This window comes from Schistocerca americana, chromosome 5, assembly GCF_021461395.2.
Source record: "Schistocerca americana isolate TAMUIC-IGC-003095 chromosome 5, iqSchAmer2.1, whole genome shotgun sequence".
Classification (NCBI taxonomy): domain Eukaryota; kingdom Metazoa; phylum Arthropoda; class Insecta; order Orthoptera; family Acrididae; genus Schistocerca; species Schistocerca americana.
The window spans coordinates 72,159,134-72,178,946 of record NC_060123.1 but is presented as its reverse complement, the minus strand read 5'-3'; the positions used below and the strand labels follow the sequence as shown (position 1 = coordinate 72,178,946).

Sequence of the window (19,813 nt, the reverse complement as noted above, 5' to 3'; positions counted from 1 at the left end):
ATAAGAATACTTCATGAATACAGTAGCAGTGGACTATTTTAGCACTTAATATCAGTGTTAAGATAAAAGTCATCGTTGACTTTCCATTATGAAAGCAAAGCCGACTGCGAGTACCAGCAACTGAATCTTCGACCCTAAACTAAACTAATGTTCCGCAAATTCGATTTTTTGCAAATGAGACGTACTTGCAGCAACAGCACTACATTACTGATGGTTTTCAGATTAAATAGGTACTATACAATACTTCTGAAATTATATCTTATGATTCAAAGAATGTATCCATGTTTTGAATGTTGGAACCATTTAAATTTATTACCCGATATTTTACTACCATGAACCGAGGATGTGTAATGACGAAAGATCATTATGGGGTAATAGCTTTAATGAGGGATCTTGTTAATGGCCAATTCCTTGGCTAGTTTCAAAACTGTATCAAGTATCAGCTAGACAATTTATAATACAATACTGAAATTAAACTAAATTACTGTTTTCAAATGTGGCGAACACTCAGCTGATGATAGAGAACAACGGATCAAATTTTGCACGTATATCTGTAGCCTAAACGTATCGGGCATATTAATATTAATAAAACATGTGTCACAAAATTAAAATCTTCCTAACTTTGGAAATATTTCCGATTCGAAGGATGTAAGCCCAGTTATCGAAATTCCTGGAAGATGAGATACTTTCCAGATCATTTCACTGGCGTTATAAGTTTCATGTATATGACAGTTACTAATTTCTTTTGTTAAGATTAAACATGGAAAGGTTGAAGGAATAGTGGACTCAATAATATTACTACACATCATGATTAAAATTCAATGGAAGGACTCTATTATTTAAAAACTAAAACAAATAATAATACTAGGTATAAGCCAGTTTAATTCTATCATGAATTTTTATACTTGGTTTTTGTGATCTCACATCCCTTAAACGGTTATGGAGTGGGATATCTATATATAGATTTTTAAATGACACCATAGGCAGTTCTGCGTAATCTTAAGTTCAAGTAAGTCGGTAGGCCTCAAATACTTTATTTTTCCTGAACGCCTAAATGAGTTAGGTTAGCAATATTCAAAAAACATCAGAGAATCATATTAATAACTGTGACTGTATGTAATCTGTTTTAGCTTCTATCGGCGTACACATTGTTCAAATATCATACGGGAATGCGGCTGGGTGACATCGTCGGCAACCACCTATATTTCGACAAGAGCACCCCCTGCCATTTTCAAGGCAAATAAATGTTATTTATGGAGACATTTTCGATTTCATACTTCATACATGAAACACAAGTGAACCTTGAAAGCAAACTCCTGGAATTGACTGCAGGCAGACTAAGTAATTCATCTGTAACTGTCGATGAAGTCCATATTATGGATCTGTGGCGTAATAGGACTCAGCTTCTATTTTAGCAGTTGACCTCAATTTTAGGTAACACCACAACGTTTATCTTACGGGTAGTACCTTGTCTTACGGCTGGGCCTTGAAATGCTGATTAGCTCCATGTTTTTGTCGCCATGCGTATAGCTGACACTTGACGTATCTGTCAACGTCACCCTCTAGGATAACTGGTCTCTCTTTGCTATCGCACCCGAAATGGGTTTCCTAGGACAAAATATTTAATATACATACACGTAATTTTAGTTTTAACAATGAGAGCTATTGTAGTATCACAAAGATTCCATAGTTCCTAATGGGTGGGTACTTTTTAATTTTTAAAAAGTGATGAGTATTCGGAAATAATCAGTTACCTATCTGTTCACGAAAATACCATTAACAGAAATTATTTGCCTAACAATACTTTTAAAGGTTTATTTAAGTTCAGTCAGCTGTGGTGCGTAAGTTAAATGCTTTTAAAACGTCGCGCCCAGCGTGAATTATAGGTTGAAGGTTTGTATGAGTGAATTATCGAAAATGTATTTACACTAAGCCAGTGAAAACTTCACATAAAAATGGATATTAAACTTAAAACCCTTCTCTCTCCAATATCAAGTCAATGTCAATAGCAGAAAGTACTTACCAAAAACTTTTTACTAATGAAATTCCCGTCCAGCGTAATTTTCACTCTTTTGTTCTTTAAAGAATATCGCAGCCTCACAGAGGTTAAGCTACTAGCCAAGTCAGTGATATATTTTACTACCAACATTGGATTTCTTTTATGAAAATAAATCTAGTGTTCTTTGCCATTTATGTTTGACAAGTGGTGTTAATTTTTTTATATTAATAATCCAGTCAGAATATATGTGTATATATATATATATATATATATATATATATATATATATATATATATATATAAAAATCTCAAATCACTCTCTTTAAAATCGTATTTATTTAATTCTTGAAATTGTATAGTCGTAATATAACGAAACACTTTGTGTAGAATTTTCCACAATTATGGCTAACTACAATGCATTGTATAACTTCACTTGTAAGGCCTTTTGAAATCATTATTTTCAACAAATTTGTTTTGGTTTAGTAAAAATCTCGTTGAATGGCAATTTATTTTCAGCTGCATTTCGCGAATCCAATTTTGAGTTAAGTACCCTAGCTTTATAATATTTCTTTTCATTTAAATATCCAGTACAGCCAATTCGTCGTAGGCGTACGAGTCCCAGAAATATTTTAAGACCCCACAGACAGACAGTAATCATCAACAAAACGGACAAAAAACCTAGAGGCCACCAACACTTTCGTCCATTCAATTAAAAACATGCACTAATGGTTCGTTAGAAAGCGTGGCCTATCTTTAACTATACTAGGGCAAGACTTCGCCAACTCGCAGGCAAATTTCACTGTAGGAACAACATAAATTTCCGTTACCAATTGCTTGAATCTGCCGCCGTAAGTGAAACGCATCCATGTTATCATCTCGCTTAAGGCCCAAATGTCCATTTATACACAACAACGAAACAGCAACCACTGAATCCTCAGGGTGTGCCACAGGGTAACAAAAAGTGTGACAACTGAATTACATCTGGGCGTGCTAGCGCTATTGCTATTGGTTGTGGTAACACGGAAGAGTACGTGTTTTGGTCAGTTCTACGAGCCCAAACTGCTGGTGTCATCGGACCATAAGCTTACACACTTAATCTAACTTACTCTAATTTACGCTAAGGACAACACACACACACACACACACACACACCTGAGGGATGACTCGAACCTCCGATTGGGGGAGCAGCGCGTACCGTGACATGGGGCCGTAAACAGCGCGGCTACCCCGCGGTAGCACGGTTTCCAGTCCACTACCACCAACCAACAACTCACAATCACATACATTAAGTCTTGTTCCATATTGTGCATAAGCGTATTATCATACCAATAAATAATTACTCAAGCCTGTTGAATATCAGCCCGCTAATAGAGATATCCCCTTCTCCATTTAAATCGTTTGGTGAATCCTAATTTTTTGATGCACGATACAATAGAAGGAGGTTCTCCAAAAATCGACGTTGAAAGGATAAGCCGAGCAATATAAATCGTCGGCAGGCTCTTCCAATTACGACTTACCGCAGTCAGTAGCTCGCTCCCGACAACTGTCTTACCCAAGACTATCCCTTCACGACTTGAACCGAATTCTCGTCCAGTTGAAACGGTACCGCCTATCTAGACCACGTTAAGCACGTTGGAACCACTAATTTCGACAAATGTACGGCGCAACTGTTCCTTTTAAGAATTTAATTATTGATGATGACGGCCGTCGGCTGCGTTCTGAGCTACCAGCTCCGACTCTAGGCTATAACCTCTCTGGACTGCGCGGTGGTAGGTTGTAGCTCTCCGCTGTATCACTCGTGCATGTACAGACTGCATCTCAACTTTATGATATTAACACCACAGTTACAACACTACACATTAGAAAACTTTTACAAGCACTGTATTTACGTTTCCTTGTCTATTAGACCTATTACCGTGTGGTAATTCAGTCAGTAAAGGCGACAAAAAGTAAATTTGCGTGTTTTCAACTTGACACAGCATAGTGGCGTCTACTGGTACAGCACAGCTGCGAGGGCTATTCAGAAAGTAGGGAACGTTTCCGTCTGACGCCGCTAGGCGCGCTCCGATCGCGTACATTTTGGTACGTGCGTGCTCGGCAGCGCAGTCGGCATCCATCCGTCACACCGGGAACTTCTCTGAGCGTCTGGTTTTTTCGATATTCGAATTTCAAATGTGCGCTGCAATCGAAAATCCCGCCAGTTGTGAGGTGCGGCCTGTGATACGGTTTTTGTTGGAAAAAAACCTAAAACCTATAAAAATATATCGTGAACTCTGCGAAATGTACAGAAACAACGTAATGAGTGAATGTTCCGTCCGGAAATGGTGCATTCGGCTTAAAAGTGGACGAACTAACGTTCATGATGAAGAGAATAGCACTGTGACTGACGATCTTGTCGCAAAAGTTGATGAAACGATTCGTGAAAACAGTCGCTTCACAATAACGGAGGTTCCGCTTTCTTTTCCACAAGTTTCACGGACTTTGTTGCTTGAAATTGTCACTCAAAAGCTACGCTACCACAAATTTTGTGTACAATGGGTGCCCAACATGCTTAAGAGCGCCATAAAGAACAGCAAATGGGAGAAACGTTGACTTTTTCGGAGGCCTACCACAAACATGGTGATTCATTACTGGATCGATTCGTAACCAGTGATGAGACTTGGGTGAAGCACGTCAATTGAGAGACAAAATTACAGTCCATAGAGTGAGGGGCACACAAGGTACTCCCTAAAACCAAGAAAATATTTGCAAACCTTGTCAGCAAGGAAGTTTATGGCGACAATGTTTTTTGATTGGCGAGTTGCGCTTCTTATTGATTTTCTCGAACGTGGAGCAACCATAAATTCTGCTCAGTCCTGTCAAACTTTGCACAGCCTTAGAAGAGCAGTTCAAAACAAACGCCGAGGAAAGCCGACGTCCTAAATTTGTTTTTCACGACAATGCCCGACCTCACATGGCAAACCGCACTAAAGAACTCCATAATTCATTAAAATGGTAAATTTTCCCTCATGCGCCCTACAGCCCCGATCTTGCACCAACTGACTTCCACTTCTTTCCCAAGATGAAGAACTGGTTTGCAACGCAGCGCTTTGATGACGACGCCGATCTCCAGGCGGGCGTGAGTCACTGGCTGAAGTCTTTGGCGGCAGAATTTTACGACGAAGGTCCTTCAAAGCTCTTACACCGCTATGATAAGTGCCTCAATGTGATTGGTGACTATGTGGAAAATTAGTATGCCAGTCGCTCTTTCAGATGTATGTAATAAGATGTATTTCTTGTACTTAGTTTCTTTTTAGTGCCAAAACGTTTCCTACTTCCTGAATAACCCTCGTATTACGGGCGTTTAACAAGCTCATCGAGCCGTACCACACCAGGAATTATTTTCGAGATCGACTGTTTGCAATGAAGGGGAGTCAGAAGAGTGGCTGAATATTTACTCCTGAATCGCTGTGTCTTTGTCTCACACATATGCTTTGATACACCATTAATCCTCATTTAGTATCAATGTTACGAATGTGTTAAACATACTTTTTGGTTTTTAGCACTGATAGTTCTAACCACTGTACAAGTTTGTAAATGTATCGCTAAATTGCACTAGGATTCGGTATGGCAAGTGCCACATCCAGGTGAAAGTTTTAGGGGCGATTAGACGAAACAAGTGCGCGAAATATGAACCGTTCCACTCATTTGCTAACACGTTCCTTGCCAGCTAACGGCGATTGCTTGATAATGGGCCTTATTTTCAAGTTTCCACCTTTTATTTGAGGTACAATGTGGGGCAACGTATATGCCAGGTAGGAATGTCAAAAGTGATAACTGGTGGGGTCAAAACATTGGTAAAACTCTTCGTCGGTCGAAAAGCTTACGACATTGGTAACAGGTTCGCAGCCTTCTACAGTATAGAAACCACAAGCACTGTTCCTCATTTCATGTTCCATAGCAGCAAGAGTAATTCACCTCAGAAGTTATAAACACAAGGTGATATCGATGGACATGTTTGTAATGCCAGAGTTTTGAATTCAGTGTAAGCGAATAGTGCTGTACGATAGTCTGGGGTTAAATACGTGCGCCATAGGCTATGCTTCCTATAAAGATCATTCTGATCTACAATATATTAATTGATGTAATATACAGACGATTTCGGTAAGATGGTCTGTCAGAAATAGCTCCCATTTCGTAGAATCTTTAGAACTCGGGCCTTCTTAACAGTGTGTGCTGCAACACAGTATGGGTTTGATGATGACCGAGACCATGGAAGATTTGACCACTGAATGAGTACTTTATGAAATCAAGGCTTAACAATTACGAAGCTAATTGTTTCCACCTAAATATCAGACGAACAACTTATCAACTGAAAATCTCTTTCAAGCAACACAATGCTGAAACGCCAGAAGCACCCTAAATATAGAGGAATGGCTTTGGACAGACCCTTCTCTTTCAAACGGCACACGGCAAATACTGCCTGCAAGATCAGGAAATGTCACAGAATCCAGAAACTTAGTGGCCATGGTGAAACACGTTACGAACCTCAGCACTTTAATATAGTGATAAAAAATTCTCAAAATGACATATGGCTTATACAAGACTCTCCCTCCCTCCACCCCCCCCCCCCTCCCTTACCCGTACCAGTACCTGATACTGCCCTTATTATTGTCACTTTGTCCGCCCCCGGTAGCTGAATGGTCAGCGTGACGGATTGTAAATCCTCTGGGCCCGTGTTCGATTCCCGGCTGGGTCGGGGAATTTTCTCCTCCCAGGGAATCGGTGTTGTGCCGTCCTCATCATCATCCTATCATCCTCATCGACTGCAGGTCGCCGAAGGGGCGTCAAATTGAGAGACCGGCACCCGGTGAACGGTTTGCCCGACGGGGGCCCTAACCAGACAATGAAATAAATAAACAGGCACCTTCTGTGTTTGAGGAATGAGCTACAGGCGCTGAGTTCACTGCTGGATAGCCAGTAAGTCGGGTGATGTGAGACAGTGTGAAATTTCAGTAAAATGCTATGTTAAATTATCGCAGAACACAACAACCAAAGTTCAGACTTCGATTTAAAATAAATCAGACTGTCCGTTCCAAAATCAGCAAAGTAATAATTCACAGCGGAAAATGAGAGTGAAACAGAAATTACGATCACATAAGTAAACATGGATACAGGATAGGATAATCAAATGAACATATATATATATATATATATATATATATATATATATATATATATATCAAAAATGTGCCAAAATTACGGTAATTATTGCTATTTTACTTAAGAGTAACAACGTATATAGTAGACTTGTCGTTTGTTTAAAAACAGATGAATGAAATTACGGCATAGCCACTCTATAATCTCACAAGAGAATCGTAAAGGTATAGCGCTAAATCTGATATACTCTGTTGCCGAATATTGTGCATGAGTCTTGGTGGACAGTGTTCGCTACGAAACGACAGACGTCCAGTCCCAGAAGGAGAAGAAAACGGATACGGAAAGTATTAAATCTTCTGCATTGTATAGGTTTCCAATACTGAGCCATGTAGCACGACTCCCTGCACAGAATAGAAGCATTCAAAAAAAAAAAATACAAGGAAATTATGACATTCCTGAACTATCCATCCACCAGGACACAACCCCGCTGGTAAAAATCAGCTACGATCAAGTGACTCATCATAACATCTCGACCAACAGCTAGTAGGCGACAGATTCAATGTTATTGGCGAATTGTTGGAATTATTGAATGAAAACTCTCCCTACTATCTATGTGACATAATAGATTCATCAGAAATAACCACTGGATTTAAAATCCCTCATCATATATGAAAATTCGCGTGGCACGTGTTATCGGTGGAGGAAATGAAGAGCGGTTTTGGTCGCTCTCTTCATATATCGGGAAGTTTGAACGGCGTTTGCGAAAGAAATGGAGGAATGTGGTCATCGACAGTCCATCCGCCACCTTGTCGAAGAATGTGGCCTAAGAACATTCCCTGGTTATCTTATGGAGTTCTTTATTACAATATCCTTGCACACTGATAGGCTATTGGTAACTAATCTTGGCATGCACAATCAGTACTTTAAATTTTAAGTGGCTTTTTCTTTAAATATTTTGTAAAACTATGACTACCAGACATAAAGTAAATAATTAAATACTTTGTAAGATTCACACTAAATTGTAAGGGTTACGCTCCTGAAAGTAATAGTGTTTAACTGTCCTTGTAGTCTTCGAGATCGTGTGAATGATATACTCTCTAGTGTCTAGTCTCTTAGGTTCTACAGGCAAATAATTGTATATCACGTTTCACAGCGATTTTAGAAATCACGCCGTCTTTGTTAAGAGGTTTTTCGAAGCTCTAACTCTCACTAACACGAGGGTTGTCCGAAAAGTCCTCGGGCTTGCCCAAAAATCACAGCAATACTCGCGTGATTTTTTCCTCCTTCGTTGGTACATGTGTTAGTTGACGTCACGTAAAGCTGCAAGTCACTCCAAACAGCAGCGGACCGTAAGCAGTCGTTAGAAGCAGTTAATGTTGCGCATGGTGTTGAAAATGGAAAAAAATATCGAGTGTCGTGCTGTGATGAAATTCTTCGTAAAATATGGTTGAACACCTACTGAAATTCAGTTTAGGCCTGCTAATGAGAATGGTGCCTCTTCACCTCCAATTCCTATCTTGAAGAAATGGGCAGCGGCATTTGAAATCGTCCGCGAAAGAATACGAGATGACCCACGCGAGGGACATCGCGGAAGGGCTAACAAACCGTAAATCATCTACAAAGTGAATGATATGACTCTGCAAGATAGGCTTATAAAGGTGCGTGGAACTGCTATTGTTATAGGAATATCAGAGGAACAGTATGGTGTCATCTTGCAGCAGGAATGGAAAACGAGAAAGCGTAGCTCACTACAGTTTTCGAAAGGGCTTGGTCTGTTTTAAGAACTACAGAAGTGACATTGTGCGTCGATACATGATAGTGCATGTAACACAGATTCACCAATACACACTAGAACTGAAATAGCAGTCTATGCAGTGAACTGAAGCCAGTTCTTCAGCTCCAAAGAAGGCAAGGACGGTAACATTGGTAGGTAAGATTGTTGCATTATGGCATATGTGATTTGGGACGCAAAAGAAGTTTTGTTGATTGACAATCCTGAAAAAGGTAGAACCACAACTGGAGTATACTACTCTCAACTTCTAATAAAACTGGATGCAAGCATTCGTGAAAAACAGACCCTGCCTTAAGAAGGAAAAATCATCTTCTATCAGGACAATGCATCTGTCCACATACGTGTATTGACAGTGGGTAAACTGAGGGATTTGCCTCGTGAAGGACTGGAACGTACACCTTATTCGCTTAATTTCGCTCCCTTCTATCTGTTGTCAAAACTGAAGAGATTTCTCGTTGGTCAGCGTATTCGTCCAGTCAAGAACCCACTGCGACTGTAGAGAGGAGCTTTGCAGCACTTCCGGGGGAACATTATAGATATGAGATAATTGGATTGGAACATGGCTGGATAAAATGTATTGACATTAGAGGAGATGACGTTGAAAAATAGAAGTTCGTTGAAAACATGGTCGATTTCACTGCTAGGGTGAGAATTGGTCAAACTATCAAATCCATTCCTGCCTCCTTTGACTCCCCTTCTTCTTCTTCTTCATTTTAAGGTGTTTCTACCCTCCTAATGGTAGGCCCAAGGATCAGCGACATTCTCGCACAATGGTCCTGAGCTTGACTTATTCGAATACGAGTTGCACTCCCGGCAGTCGCACATTCATTAGTGGTGGTAAGGCGGTGGTGAGGTTGGCCACTGGACAGCTATTAGATCCTAGGCGGCGCGGCGGTGGCAGCTCGCGTCCCCGAGAGAAGCCCGTAATCCGGGCTGAATTAGCGTGATTGCCGCCGCGGTGGAGGACTCTCCGAGGGAAGCTCTTCAAAGGTCTGGCCCGGCCCCGCAAAGGGCTCCTGAGCCGCCCCTATACGCGCTGGGAGGGGGACTGCGGTGTGCCGCCCCCACCTGGCCTCGCCTCTGCCCCAGGGGACAACACCCTGCTTGGCGGCGCTCTCTCCAGCTGCGAACTCGAGTGCAGGTGCTCGTTTCCACGTTACCGGTACCGGGAGGGTCAACACGCGGTGACATCTGAAGGAAGTGGTTCTTGAGACTGACCACTGGTTGAAGACATAGTTGTAGTTGTGATTTTCACTCCGAAAACTGCACCTCTGCGTGCTAGTCATTCCTGTGCATGCCTAGTCTTCTCTGTAACTATTCCACCCCTACAGATTCTCCCCCCCCCCCCCCGCCTCTTCTCTCTTCCATCATTAGCAAATTTACTGTTTCTTGGTGCCTTACAATGTCTCCTGAATGCCAGTACCTTCCTTTAGTGAAACCGTGCCACAAATTCCTTTTCTTCCCAAATCGATCAGATGCTTATCCATTAGCTACCCTACCTACCTACTATTCAGCCGGCCACTGTGGCCGAGTGGTTCTAGGTGCTTCAGTCCTGAAACGCGCTGCTACTACGGTCGCAAGTTGGAATCCTGCCTGGGGCATAGATGTGTGTGATGTCCTTAGATCACTTAGGTTTAAGTAGTTCTAAGTCTAGGGGATTGATAACCTCGGGTGTTAAGTCCCATAGTGCTTAGAGCCATTTGAAAAATTTTAACCTACTATTTATCAACCTTTTATAGCACCACATTTCAAAAGTTTCTCGTCTTCTCTGTACCAGCATCCAGTTTCCAACACCTGCACAAAGTCGCACTCCACACAAATATCTTCGGAGGAAACTTTCCACTTCAGTTTATCACACACTGGAAGAAAGCCACGTGACGCAGTATTTAGCACACTGGACTCGCATTCGGAAGGACGATGCTTCAAACTCGCGTCCGGTCATCGTGATTTAGGTTTTCCGTGATTTCCCTAAATCGCTTCAGGCAAATGCCGGGATGGTTTCTTTGAAAGACCACTTCCTTCCCCATCTTTTCCTGATCCGCTGGGATCGATTACCTCGCTGTTTGGTTGAAGGCTTTCATAAAAATGTTCAAATGTGTGTGAAATCTTATAGGACTTAACCGCTAAGGTCATCAGTACCTTAGCTTACACACTACTTAACCTAAATTATCCTAAGGACAAATAGACACACCCATGCCCGAGGGAGGACTCGAACCTCCGCCGGGACCAGCTGCACAGTCCATGACTGCAGGGCCCTAGACTGCTCGGCTAATCCCGCGCGGCGAAGGCTTTCATAACCCAACGTCTCACCTTATAGTAAATGATCTTGGCTGTATTATCAAGGTCCACGAAACATTTCAGTTCCTAACATTTCGTCCAGCGATGCGACTGGGCATTTTCAGACGTGTTTGTGGTTCCAATGAGTCCTGTTGACTAACAGGTAGGACTTTTGGGAGTGATATAAATACTGTGAAAAGTGGTATGCTTCGGAGGGGTCACATGCGTCTCATATTAGTGGGACCAAAACAAGATGTGCACCTATGTATAGCCAGCAAAGTGTCGACAAACCAGGGCTTTTTGATGCGTTCAGAGTTACAAGTGTCTTATTTATGGTTTACAGAGGTATGGGTTGCAGATGTGCCATTTTGCTGTCGAACTGGTACAGCTCTGTAGCAGTGGGCTGCTGAGAATAATGAAGAAAGGGCGGTCTGAAATGTTGAAGAAGAAATTGTGTCATATATTTAACAGTAACCGACATGGTAAATTCTCTAGGATGAGTTGCCTCGCTTAAGGTAGCAACTTCATGTACACCACTATTACCATATGACTCTAGAATATATCGGATGCTCGTCCTAAGATTTTTAACAAAATTAAGATGTGTGACTATCTACTCTCAAACCATGGCTTCTGTATGGATGGAGACTTCCACGGTTAAAAACAAAGTGATTTAGAATAGTGACAAAACAGTTGGAACAGACAGTTTCATGTTGATCATCTTCAGTGTATGAACAGACATGTGTAACAGATTTAAATATCAAATAAGTTGCCAAGGAGTGAAAACCGGTATCTGCAATCATATTATTGTTTTTATAAACTTCCCTCTATGCAACTGTGAAAAACTTTTACATCTTGCTTGACTGAAGCACACGTTATCAGACTGGAAGCTACAGTTAATTACAACAGAGTTTATAGTGAATTTAACTTTTTGAAACACTGTCTAGAAATACTAAACGCCAACAAACTGTCTTTGTGGGTCCGCAGCTCGTGGTCGTGCGGTAGCGTTCTCGCTTCCCGCGCCCGGGTTCCAGGTTTCGGTTCCCGGCGGAATCAGGGATTTTCTCTGTCTCGTGATGACAGGGTGTTGTGTGATGTCCTTAGGTTACTTAGGTTTAAGTAGTTCTAAGCTCTAGGGGACTCATGACCACAGATGTTAAGTCCCATAGTGCTCAGAGCCATTTGAACCATTTTTTTGTCTTTGTGGCAGCCGCTTCTATGTAAACTGTCGAGTAGCTTACAGAGCAGTTGGTGTGTTGAGTTTACCATTTATTGGGTAGATGAAGGGGGGCATAAGAATACCTGTTAAGTTGACTGGTGTACCAGTAATCAAGACTGAGAAATAAATAAATATGAAACGTCCAGGCATTTTAAAACGGTGGGCCGTATTGGAACTCGAACCGGAAACCTCCGACTTTTGGGGGCAAGCCTTGTGCCGACTGAGTTGTCCACACATGATTCACACCTGCCCTAACACACGAGAAACTTATACAGGAGAATTTCTCTGAAATGTGAAAGGAAGCAGATGATGTATTGGTCGGAGTCAAACTACGGCGTCAGGTTGTGAGATGTTTTAGTCTCGGTCTGACACTCACTATTAACCTGCCATGAAGTTTGAAATCAGTGCATACTCTACTACACAGTTGATTCTGAAAACGTCCCACGGGCTGTGACTAAGCCAATGGCTCTGCAGTATCATTTCTTACACGAAGGTTTGTTCCACAAAGTAGGCAGGAGAACTTTTTCGAAATTTTTAGAGTAGGTGAAGAGATACTGTGGGAAATAAAGCTGTGAGGTGAGGTCATGTGACATGCTTGGATAGCTCAATCAGTAGAGCACTTGCCTCTGAAAGCAAAAGTCTCAGGTTCGAGTTCCAGTCGTAAACATGGTTTTAATCCACAGGAGCCTTCAAATTAGTGCACACTCCTCTACAGAGCAAAAATTCGTTTCAGAAGTTATAATGCCCTTTCTGCCTGTGGTTTTTAATAGTTACCTGTAAAGTATATGTAAATTGTTATCAAGCTCTCCAATAAGGATAAAAACAAAGGTTATATTAAACCTGGATATATATATTTTTCTCAGTCCAGGACATCGTCCTGTACAATAGTGTCAAACATAGATATTGTCAGATTGCGACTGACTCACAAGAATAACGTTATTCCAAAGATCGTAATAAAAAATAAAAAGGCCTAATGTTTTGAACAGACTTTTACCATTCCTGTAACAAAATTACTCATTTAAGTACAGCTAATGTTTTATATGTGCACGAAAGATGTAAATTGAAGAGTTCAAACAAAAAAACTAAATTAAAAAATGAAATGTCAGCTATAGTGTTTGGCGAAAACAAATAACGTAAAGAAAGAATATAGCCTGCCACTGGAAAAGAATGAGGCCTTGCTGGAGTGTTCGAAGAAATTAATGGATTAGGCGATATTTACTATGCAGGAGGATATTCGGAATTTATCTTCTTGTAAACGTCCATTCCCATACGGATCTGCTTAAAAGGTGTCACTAAACTTTATCTGAATGTTGCAGCCTTCGCAATTTGCAACTATCAATCAGAGAGCTTTTACAGAGTTTAAAATAGAATAACAATATTGAACGATATTTCATTTGCTAAAATAGTAAACATAATGTTCTGTGCGCAAATTCCGCTTCAATGAGAAGGCGGGTTGGTAATATACACTCAAAAGGAACTGGATTGTCTTAGCAGTATTAGTGGGCAGAAACAGAGGGCGAAATTAAAATTCTCAAATGCTCTCAGCCAGACGAACTGTTGTTCAGAGTGTACATAAGTGCCTTGCCCAGTGCTGTGCGGTTTCCAGCACTGCTGGAGGCAGGTTCCTATCACTGCACACGCTGTGCCCTGACCACCACACTCTGGCGGTGGGTGTACTGGTTTTATCCGGCCTAAGACGAGTTGTTGATAAACAATACAGGCAGTTATTCTTCCCTTTACTGTGTTAATTTAATTTGCATTAAAAAATGCAATCTTCATTGTGATCAGGGATCGAGTTTACCTATTGGTGATGAACTTTGTCCAAAGACAAAACGCCTCCTGAGACTTGAAGTAGACACTAAGCCTTTCAGGCAGTCTGAACAACCACCATGCTGATCTCAGTATCATATCATATTTATTCCTCTTCGTGACTATACTTGAGTATTAAGAGAATATACAATTTAAGAGATAGAAAACCTTACAGATCTCTCAAAAATGCGTCATTCTCAGTACGATTTTTTGATCTACAGTGTCAAAAATGTGAAGCCGGTGGCTAAACATGATAGATCTTATCCTGGAATCAGCTCTTGGTATTATTTAGCAGCTGGCTATGAAAATCTTCAACTATTTTTCTAGAGAACAACATTATCTCCTTCCCCCCTAAAATGTTGTCTGATGACATGAATCGTTACTGGGAAACTTCTAGAAATGTCAAGTTATGAATGTTCTGTCTTTGTACCAATAGTGAGATTACATCAATTAGGCCTAAGATCGAAAATAATAAATCTCTGTAGTAGCCCATTAATAAGATCAACGATAATATGTACCTGAAGACCTTTCCACCCTTGAAGTATATGAGTCACAGTGTCTTTGCATTTGTGTCAAGTGTGGATACACACACACACACACACACACACACACACACATATATATATATATATATATATATATATATATATATATATGTGTGTGTGTGTGTGTGTGTGTGTGTATATTTGTCATGGAAATAACACAGTGGCAATTACTTTGAGAATGCCTTGCACCAGTGTCACCGAACAGCAGCCGAAAGTATGTGGCTGAAGAGACAACGACCCTTCTTTCTGATAAGGAATGAACACTGGGTATTTGATAGCATTGGAATGCCCCTTATATGTCATATTCATATGAATAACAGCTTGTGGATTATAGTTTTACAGTTTATTATTGCCATATCTATCGAATCTTACCTGATAAAGCCTTTTAGTGAATTTACTAACTGAGTTTGAAGTAGGGGTATGAGCTGCCAGACAGTATTTTTTACCAATTTTGTAGTAGCCGACATGGTGTGTCACATAATGAGTATCACACAGATCATCTATAATTTATGAATCTGAAGAATATTTGGACAAATACAAGTATTGCATAGGCACTATTTCAAAGGTGCAGAGAGGTGAATTGCGACATTTATGTCTGCTTTATTGATTATCAGAAGGCTTTCGACAGAGTAAAACACCAGAAGATTGTTGACATTTTAAGGAGCATTCATTTGGATGATAAAGACCCACGTATAATTGTGAACCTGTAATAGAGTTAGTCGGCTTCAGTGAGGCTGGATAGAGAAAAGACAGAAGACACAGACATTCTACTAGGGGTAAGGCAGGGTTTTATATTATCCCCACTGATTTTCAGCAACTATTCAGAACACATCTTTAAGGAAGCTCTGTGCGAAGTAGAGATGGGAGTGCTCTTTGTCGGAAAATATATCAACAACATCGGATATGCTGACGACACAATAATATTTTCTGATAGTGAGGATAGTTGCAGTACCATTTCGATAGACTTGCACAAAATAGCTCTGAATATGGTCTAGACGTCAACCCTCAAAAAACGAAAACAATGATAATCAGTAAAAGCAGAGTCCCTGCATGTCATATTGAGATAGGCCAAAATCACATAGAGCAAGTACATAAATACATGTACCTTGGCACTACAATAAATGACCAGTGGGATCCTTCTCATGAGGTGAGAATTCGAATTGTCCTCAATAAGATGAGTAACCTTTTAAAGAATCATGACTTAGCAATGACGACGAAGATCAGACTTCTATGCTGCCACTCATTTTCCACCCTGTTCTATGGTGCTGAAACATTGACTCTGACAGTATCGTTGGGTAAGCGGTTGGTGGCTTTTGAGATTCGGCTGTACAGGAGAATGGTAAGAATACCGTGGACAGCGCACGTCACAAATGTCGAGGTTCTACGAAGAATGATGAAAGAGAAAGAAGTACTGGCCGCAGTGAAAGGAAGAAAGATCCAATGCGGAACAACAACAGATTCCATCTCATTCAGACCATCCTACAAGGAAAAATACCAGGGAAGAGAAGCGTTGGCCGGAAAAGACTATCCTGCCTTAAGAATATTCTAACGTGGACCTCTAAAACACCTACAGAGCTATTTAGAGCTGCAAGTGACATCAAAAGCGCTACAAAGATGGTTGCCAACTTCCGGAATGGATAGGAACCTGAAGAAGATTAAGAAGTATTGTTACCGTGGATTGTTTTGCCTAATGGAAAATTACTGTTCTCGTCCAGTAGCAAACACCCACTGTCAGTTACAGCATACATATTGTCAGGCTCCAGTGTTAGAATACTATTTGAGTTCTGAACGCCTATTTCTTAGTTAAGAACAGCCAACTGTAACCTTGTCTGTTTATTATATTATGTCAGCCACATGTATTTCGCACTGTTATAGATCAATTATACAGTCAATTTGGACATTGAATAAAATTGAGACTCTAGAGGATCCGTTGTACCTTCCACCAAAGTGGGTGCAACAATCGAACAACACTTATGTTTCGTTGTGTGAAGAGCGGCTATTGAGAGAAAGGTTGCTAGTTTTAGGGTGTACATGTAGATAGGGTGCCTCGTTTTAATGGCTGGCAAAGTGATTGGGAGAGCTGTATGTGACAGTGTGTGTGTGTGTGTGTGTGTGTGTGAGTGTGTGCGTCTGTGAGTGTGTGTGTGTGTGTGTGTGTGTGTGTGTGTGTGTGTGTGTGTGCTGGCTTAGAAACTCTCTGACTTCTTTATATCGAAGAATGCTTTAGAAGGAGTTTGGGAAAGGGAAATGTGTGCTTGCGTGTGTGTTTGTGTGTATGTGTGTGTGTGTGTGTGTGTGTGTGTGTGTGTTTGCTCAGGAGCTCTCTGACTGCCCTACTTCCAAGAAAGTAACCTGGTGGAAAAACGAGCCACCCAACGTGCCCTGCATATAAACAACCTGGTCGTCTTGAGGTGTGTGTACCATGGGCTAGAAACCTCATAGCCCAACTGCCGTCAACTGCCAGTGACGATCCGCCAATAGTCACGGATGCTTTACATTAAATACTTTGAAAATATCGTTCGATAACTTCCGATATTTTGTGGCTGGCGCTGAACGTAAGCTTGTAAAGCACAAGCACTTCAGCAAACCGTATAAAGTATATATTTTGCGAATTAAGCTTATAACTGCCTTACTATAATCTCCATTTGTCATCAAACACACTTCCGTGCGAGGCTAATATATTATTACTTTTATTTGTTCGAGTCTGTTATCTACTGAATACCTACAGCACACTCAGCAGTTATTTAATTCTTCCGATGGAAATCAATATCCTTGCAGAATGAGATTTTCACTCTCCAGCGGAGTGTGCGCTGATATGAAACTTCCTGACAGATTAAAACTGTGTGACGGACCGAGACTCGGTCCGGCACACAGTTTTAATCTGCCAGGAAGTTTCAATGTCCTTGCAGTTGTAATGCTTCTTAAGTTTGTTTATGCGTATCTCATAAACGTACTGTCGATTTCAAGGCAGTATTGTCTCATATTCAGGAACTCGACGGGGACTATCAATCAAAATACCCCTGTAGTTTCTTATAATCTATGATCTTTATTTATCAAAGAGGAAAAGGGTATGGGGGATTACTGTCGAATACTAATGGCGGAAACCAGTGGAAATATCCACACACTCCTCTCCTATTTCATAGAAGCTGCTTCGTCTGTTCTGAGTGGCTACCTGCAAAATCCAGTAACCTCTTCAGTGATTACAGCTATTTACGGTAGTATTAAATTGAACCAACCTTCAGTAGCTCATAAGGAAGCAAATATTCACTGTTATTGGATTTGAAATGCTCCACCATAGAGAAGCAGATATATTCGTGTATGCATGGCATGTTGTCACGAACAACGAATGTAGCTTACAGCCGACTACAGTGTTAGTGGTCATAGTAGCCGGTCTCAATAGGCAAGTCTAAAGTGACCAAAATGGAAGAATTACGTTCGCCTTACCCTCTCAAGTGTATATACAAGTTACAGAGTGGAATGCTCCGCAATAGAGAAGCAGATATATTCGTGTATGCATGGCATGTTGTCACGAACAACGAATGTAGCTTACAGCCGACTACAGTGTTAGTGGTCATAGTAGCCGGTCTCAATAGGCAAGTCTAAAGTGTCCAAAATGGAAGAATTACGTTCGCCTTACCCTCTCAAGTATATATACAAGTTACAGAGTGGAATGCTCCGCCATAGGGAAGCAGATATATTCGTGTATGCATGGCATGTTGTCACGAACAACGAATGTAGCTTACAGCGGACTACAGTGTTAGTGGTCATTGTAGCCGGCCTCAATAGGCAAGTCTAAAGTGTCCAAAATGGAAGAATTACGTTCGCCTTACCCTCTCAAGTATATATACAAGTTACAGAGTGGAATGCTCCGCCATAGAGAAGCAGATATATTCGTGTATGCACGGCATGTTGTCACGAACAACGAATGTAGCTTACAGCCGACTACAGTGTTAGTGGTCATAGTAGCCGGTCTCAATAGGCAAGTCTAAAGTGTCCAAAATGGAAGAATTACGTTCGCCTTACCCTCTCAAGTATATATACAAGTTACAGAGTGGAACATTGCCGTTAAAGAGTGGAACATTTCCGTGTGAAGCAATTGTCAAGAAGTCTGGTTCACGAAGAGGCCGCCTTTTATGTTTATGTTTCAGACGCCCCGACAGAGGCGCCGCTGATCTCTGTGGAGCGGCAGCGAGACTTCATCGTGGCCAACTGCACGTCGCGACCTTCCGTGCCGGCCGCCAACATCTCCTGGCTCATCAACAGCCACCAGGTGAGTCCATCACGTACCTCGTAACGCACTTGTAGCGAACCACTAAACCGTAAGTGAATATTCCGCGGAAGGCCGTAATGAGTTTCTAAAACACAGGTCAATATCAATCCATATTGAATTTTTGTCATTTTCCCTTGGCAGTGTAACCAGACAGACGTATGTACTTCTGTCATGTGATATTGTAACTGAATTTTCAGCTGGTGAACCCACTATTGAGCAGAAATTTAGACTTTCCTTTACTCCGTTTTCATTCGTCGTATGTCAAGGCAGTCATTCCAGGTTTTTACGTTTTAGTTGCAAGATAAGAATCTCGTGTTTGGCTATGTACCGCCTCCTAATGTCCTGTTCATTTCTCTGTTACCTTTAAGCCCCCTTTTAGGGTTCTCCCATGAAGAGAATTGTAGTATAAATAAGTTAGCGTGTACTGGTCACGCCCAAAAGGGGAACAGAGAAATTCGAAAATGAAGAGGGACCATGAAATGAGAAAGTAGGCATTGCAATTTGAGCTCCTGGTAGTTATGGTTTTCTATCCAAAGACTGGTTTGAAGTAAATGTCTCTGTCTCTGTTGCGCATGTCTCACATCTGCGTAACAACTACAACTTCCATTCATTTGAAAATGTTCGTTGTACTTCAGGCTTGGGCTCCCTTCACAATTTCGATAAAAATAAACATACATCTATTGAATAATTATGTATTCCTTGCTGACTCTGTTTGTATCCTCTCGATTTATTCTGTATTTTTATTAGCTTTTGCCACAAAGATATT

The 19,813-nt window shown here is 41.1% G+C and overlaps 1 protein-coding gene across 1 annotated transcript in view; it reads left to right on the top strand.

The window, feature by feature from the left end:
* The window catches only part of LOC124616212, a 335,703-nt gene that overhangs the window by 217,116 nt on the left and 98,774 nt on the right, over positions 1–19,813 (top strand). Inside the window, exon 2 of the mRNA XM_047144516.1 lies at positions 18,926–19,047. Coding sequence (XP_047000472.1) covers positions 18,926–19,047 — 122 coding nt within the window. The remainder of the gene's footprint in view (positions 1–18,925; positions 19,048–19,813) is intronic.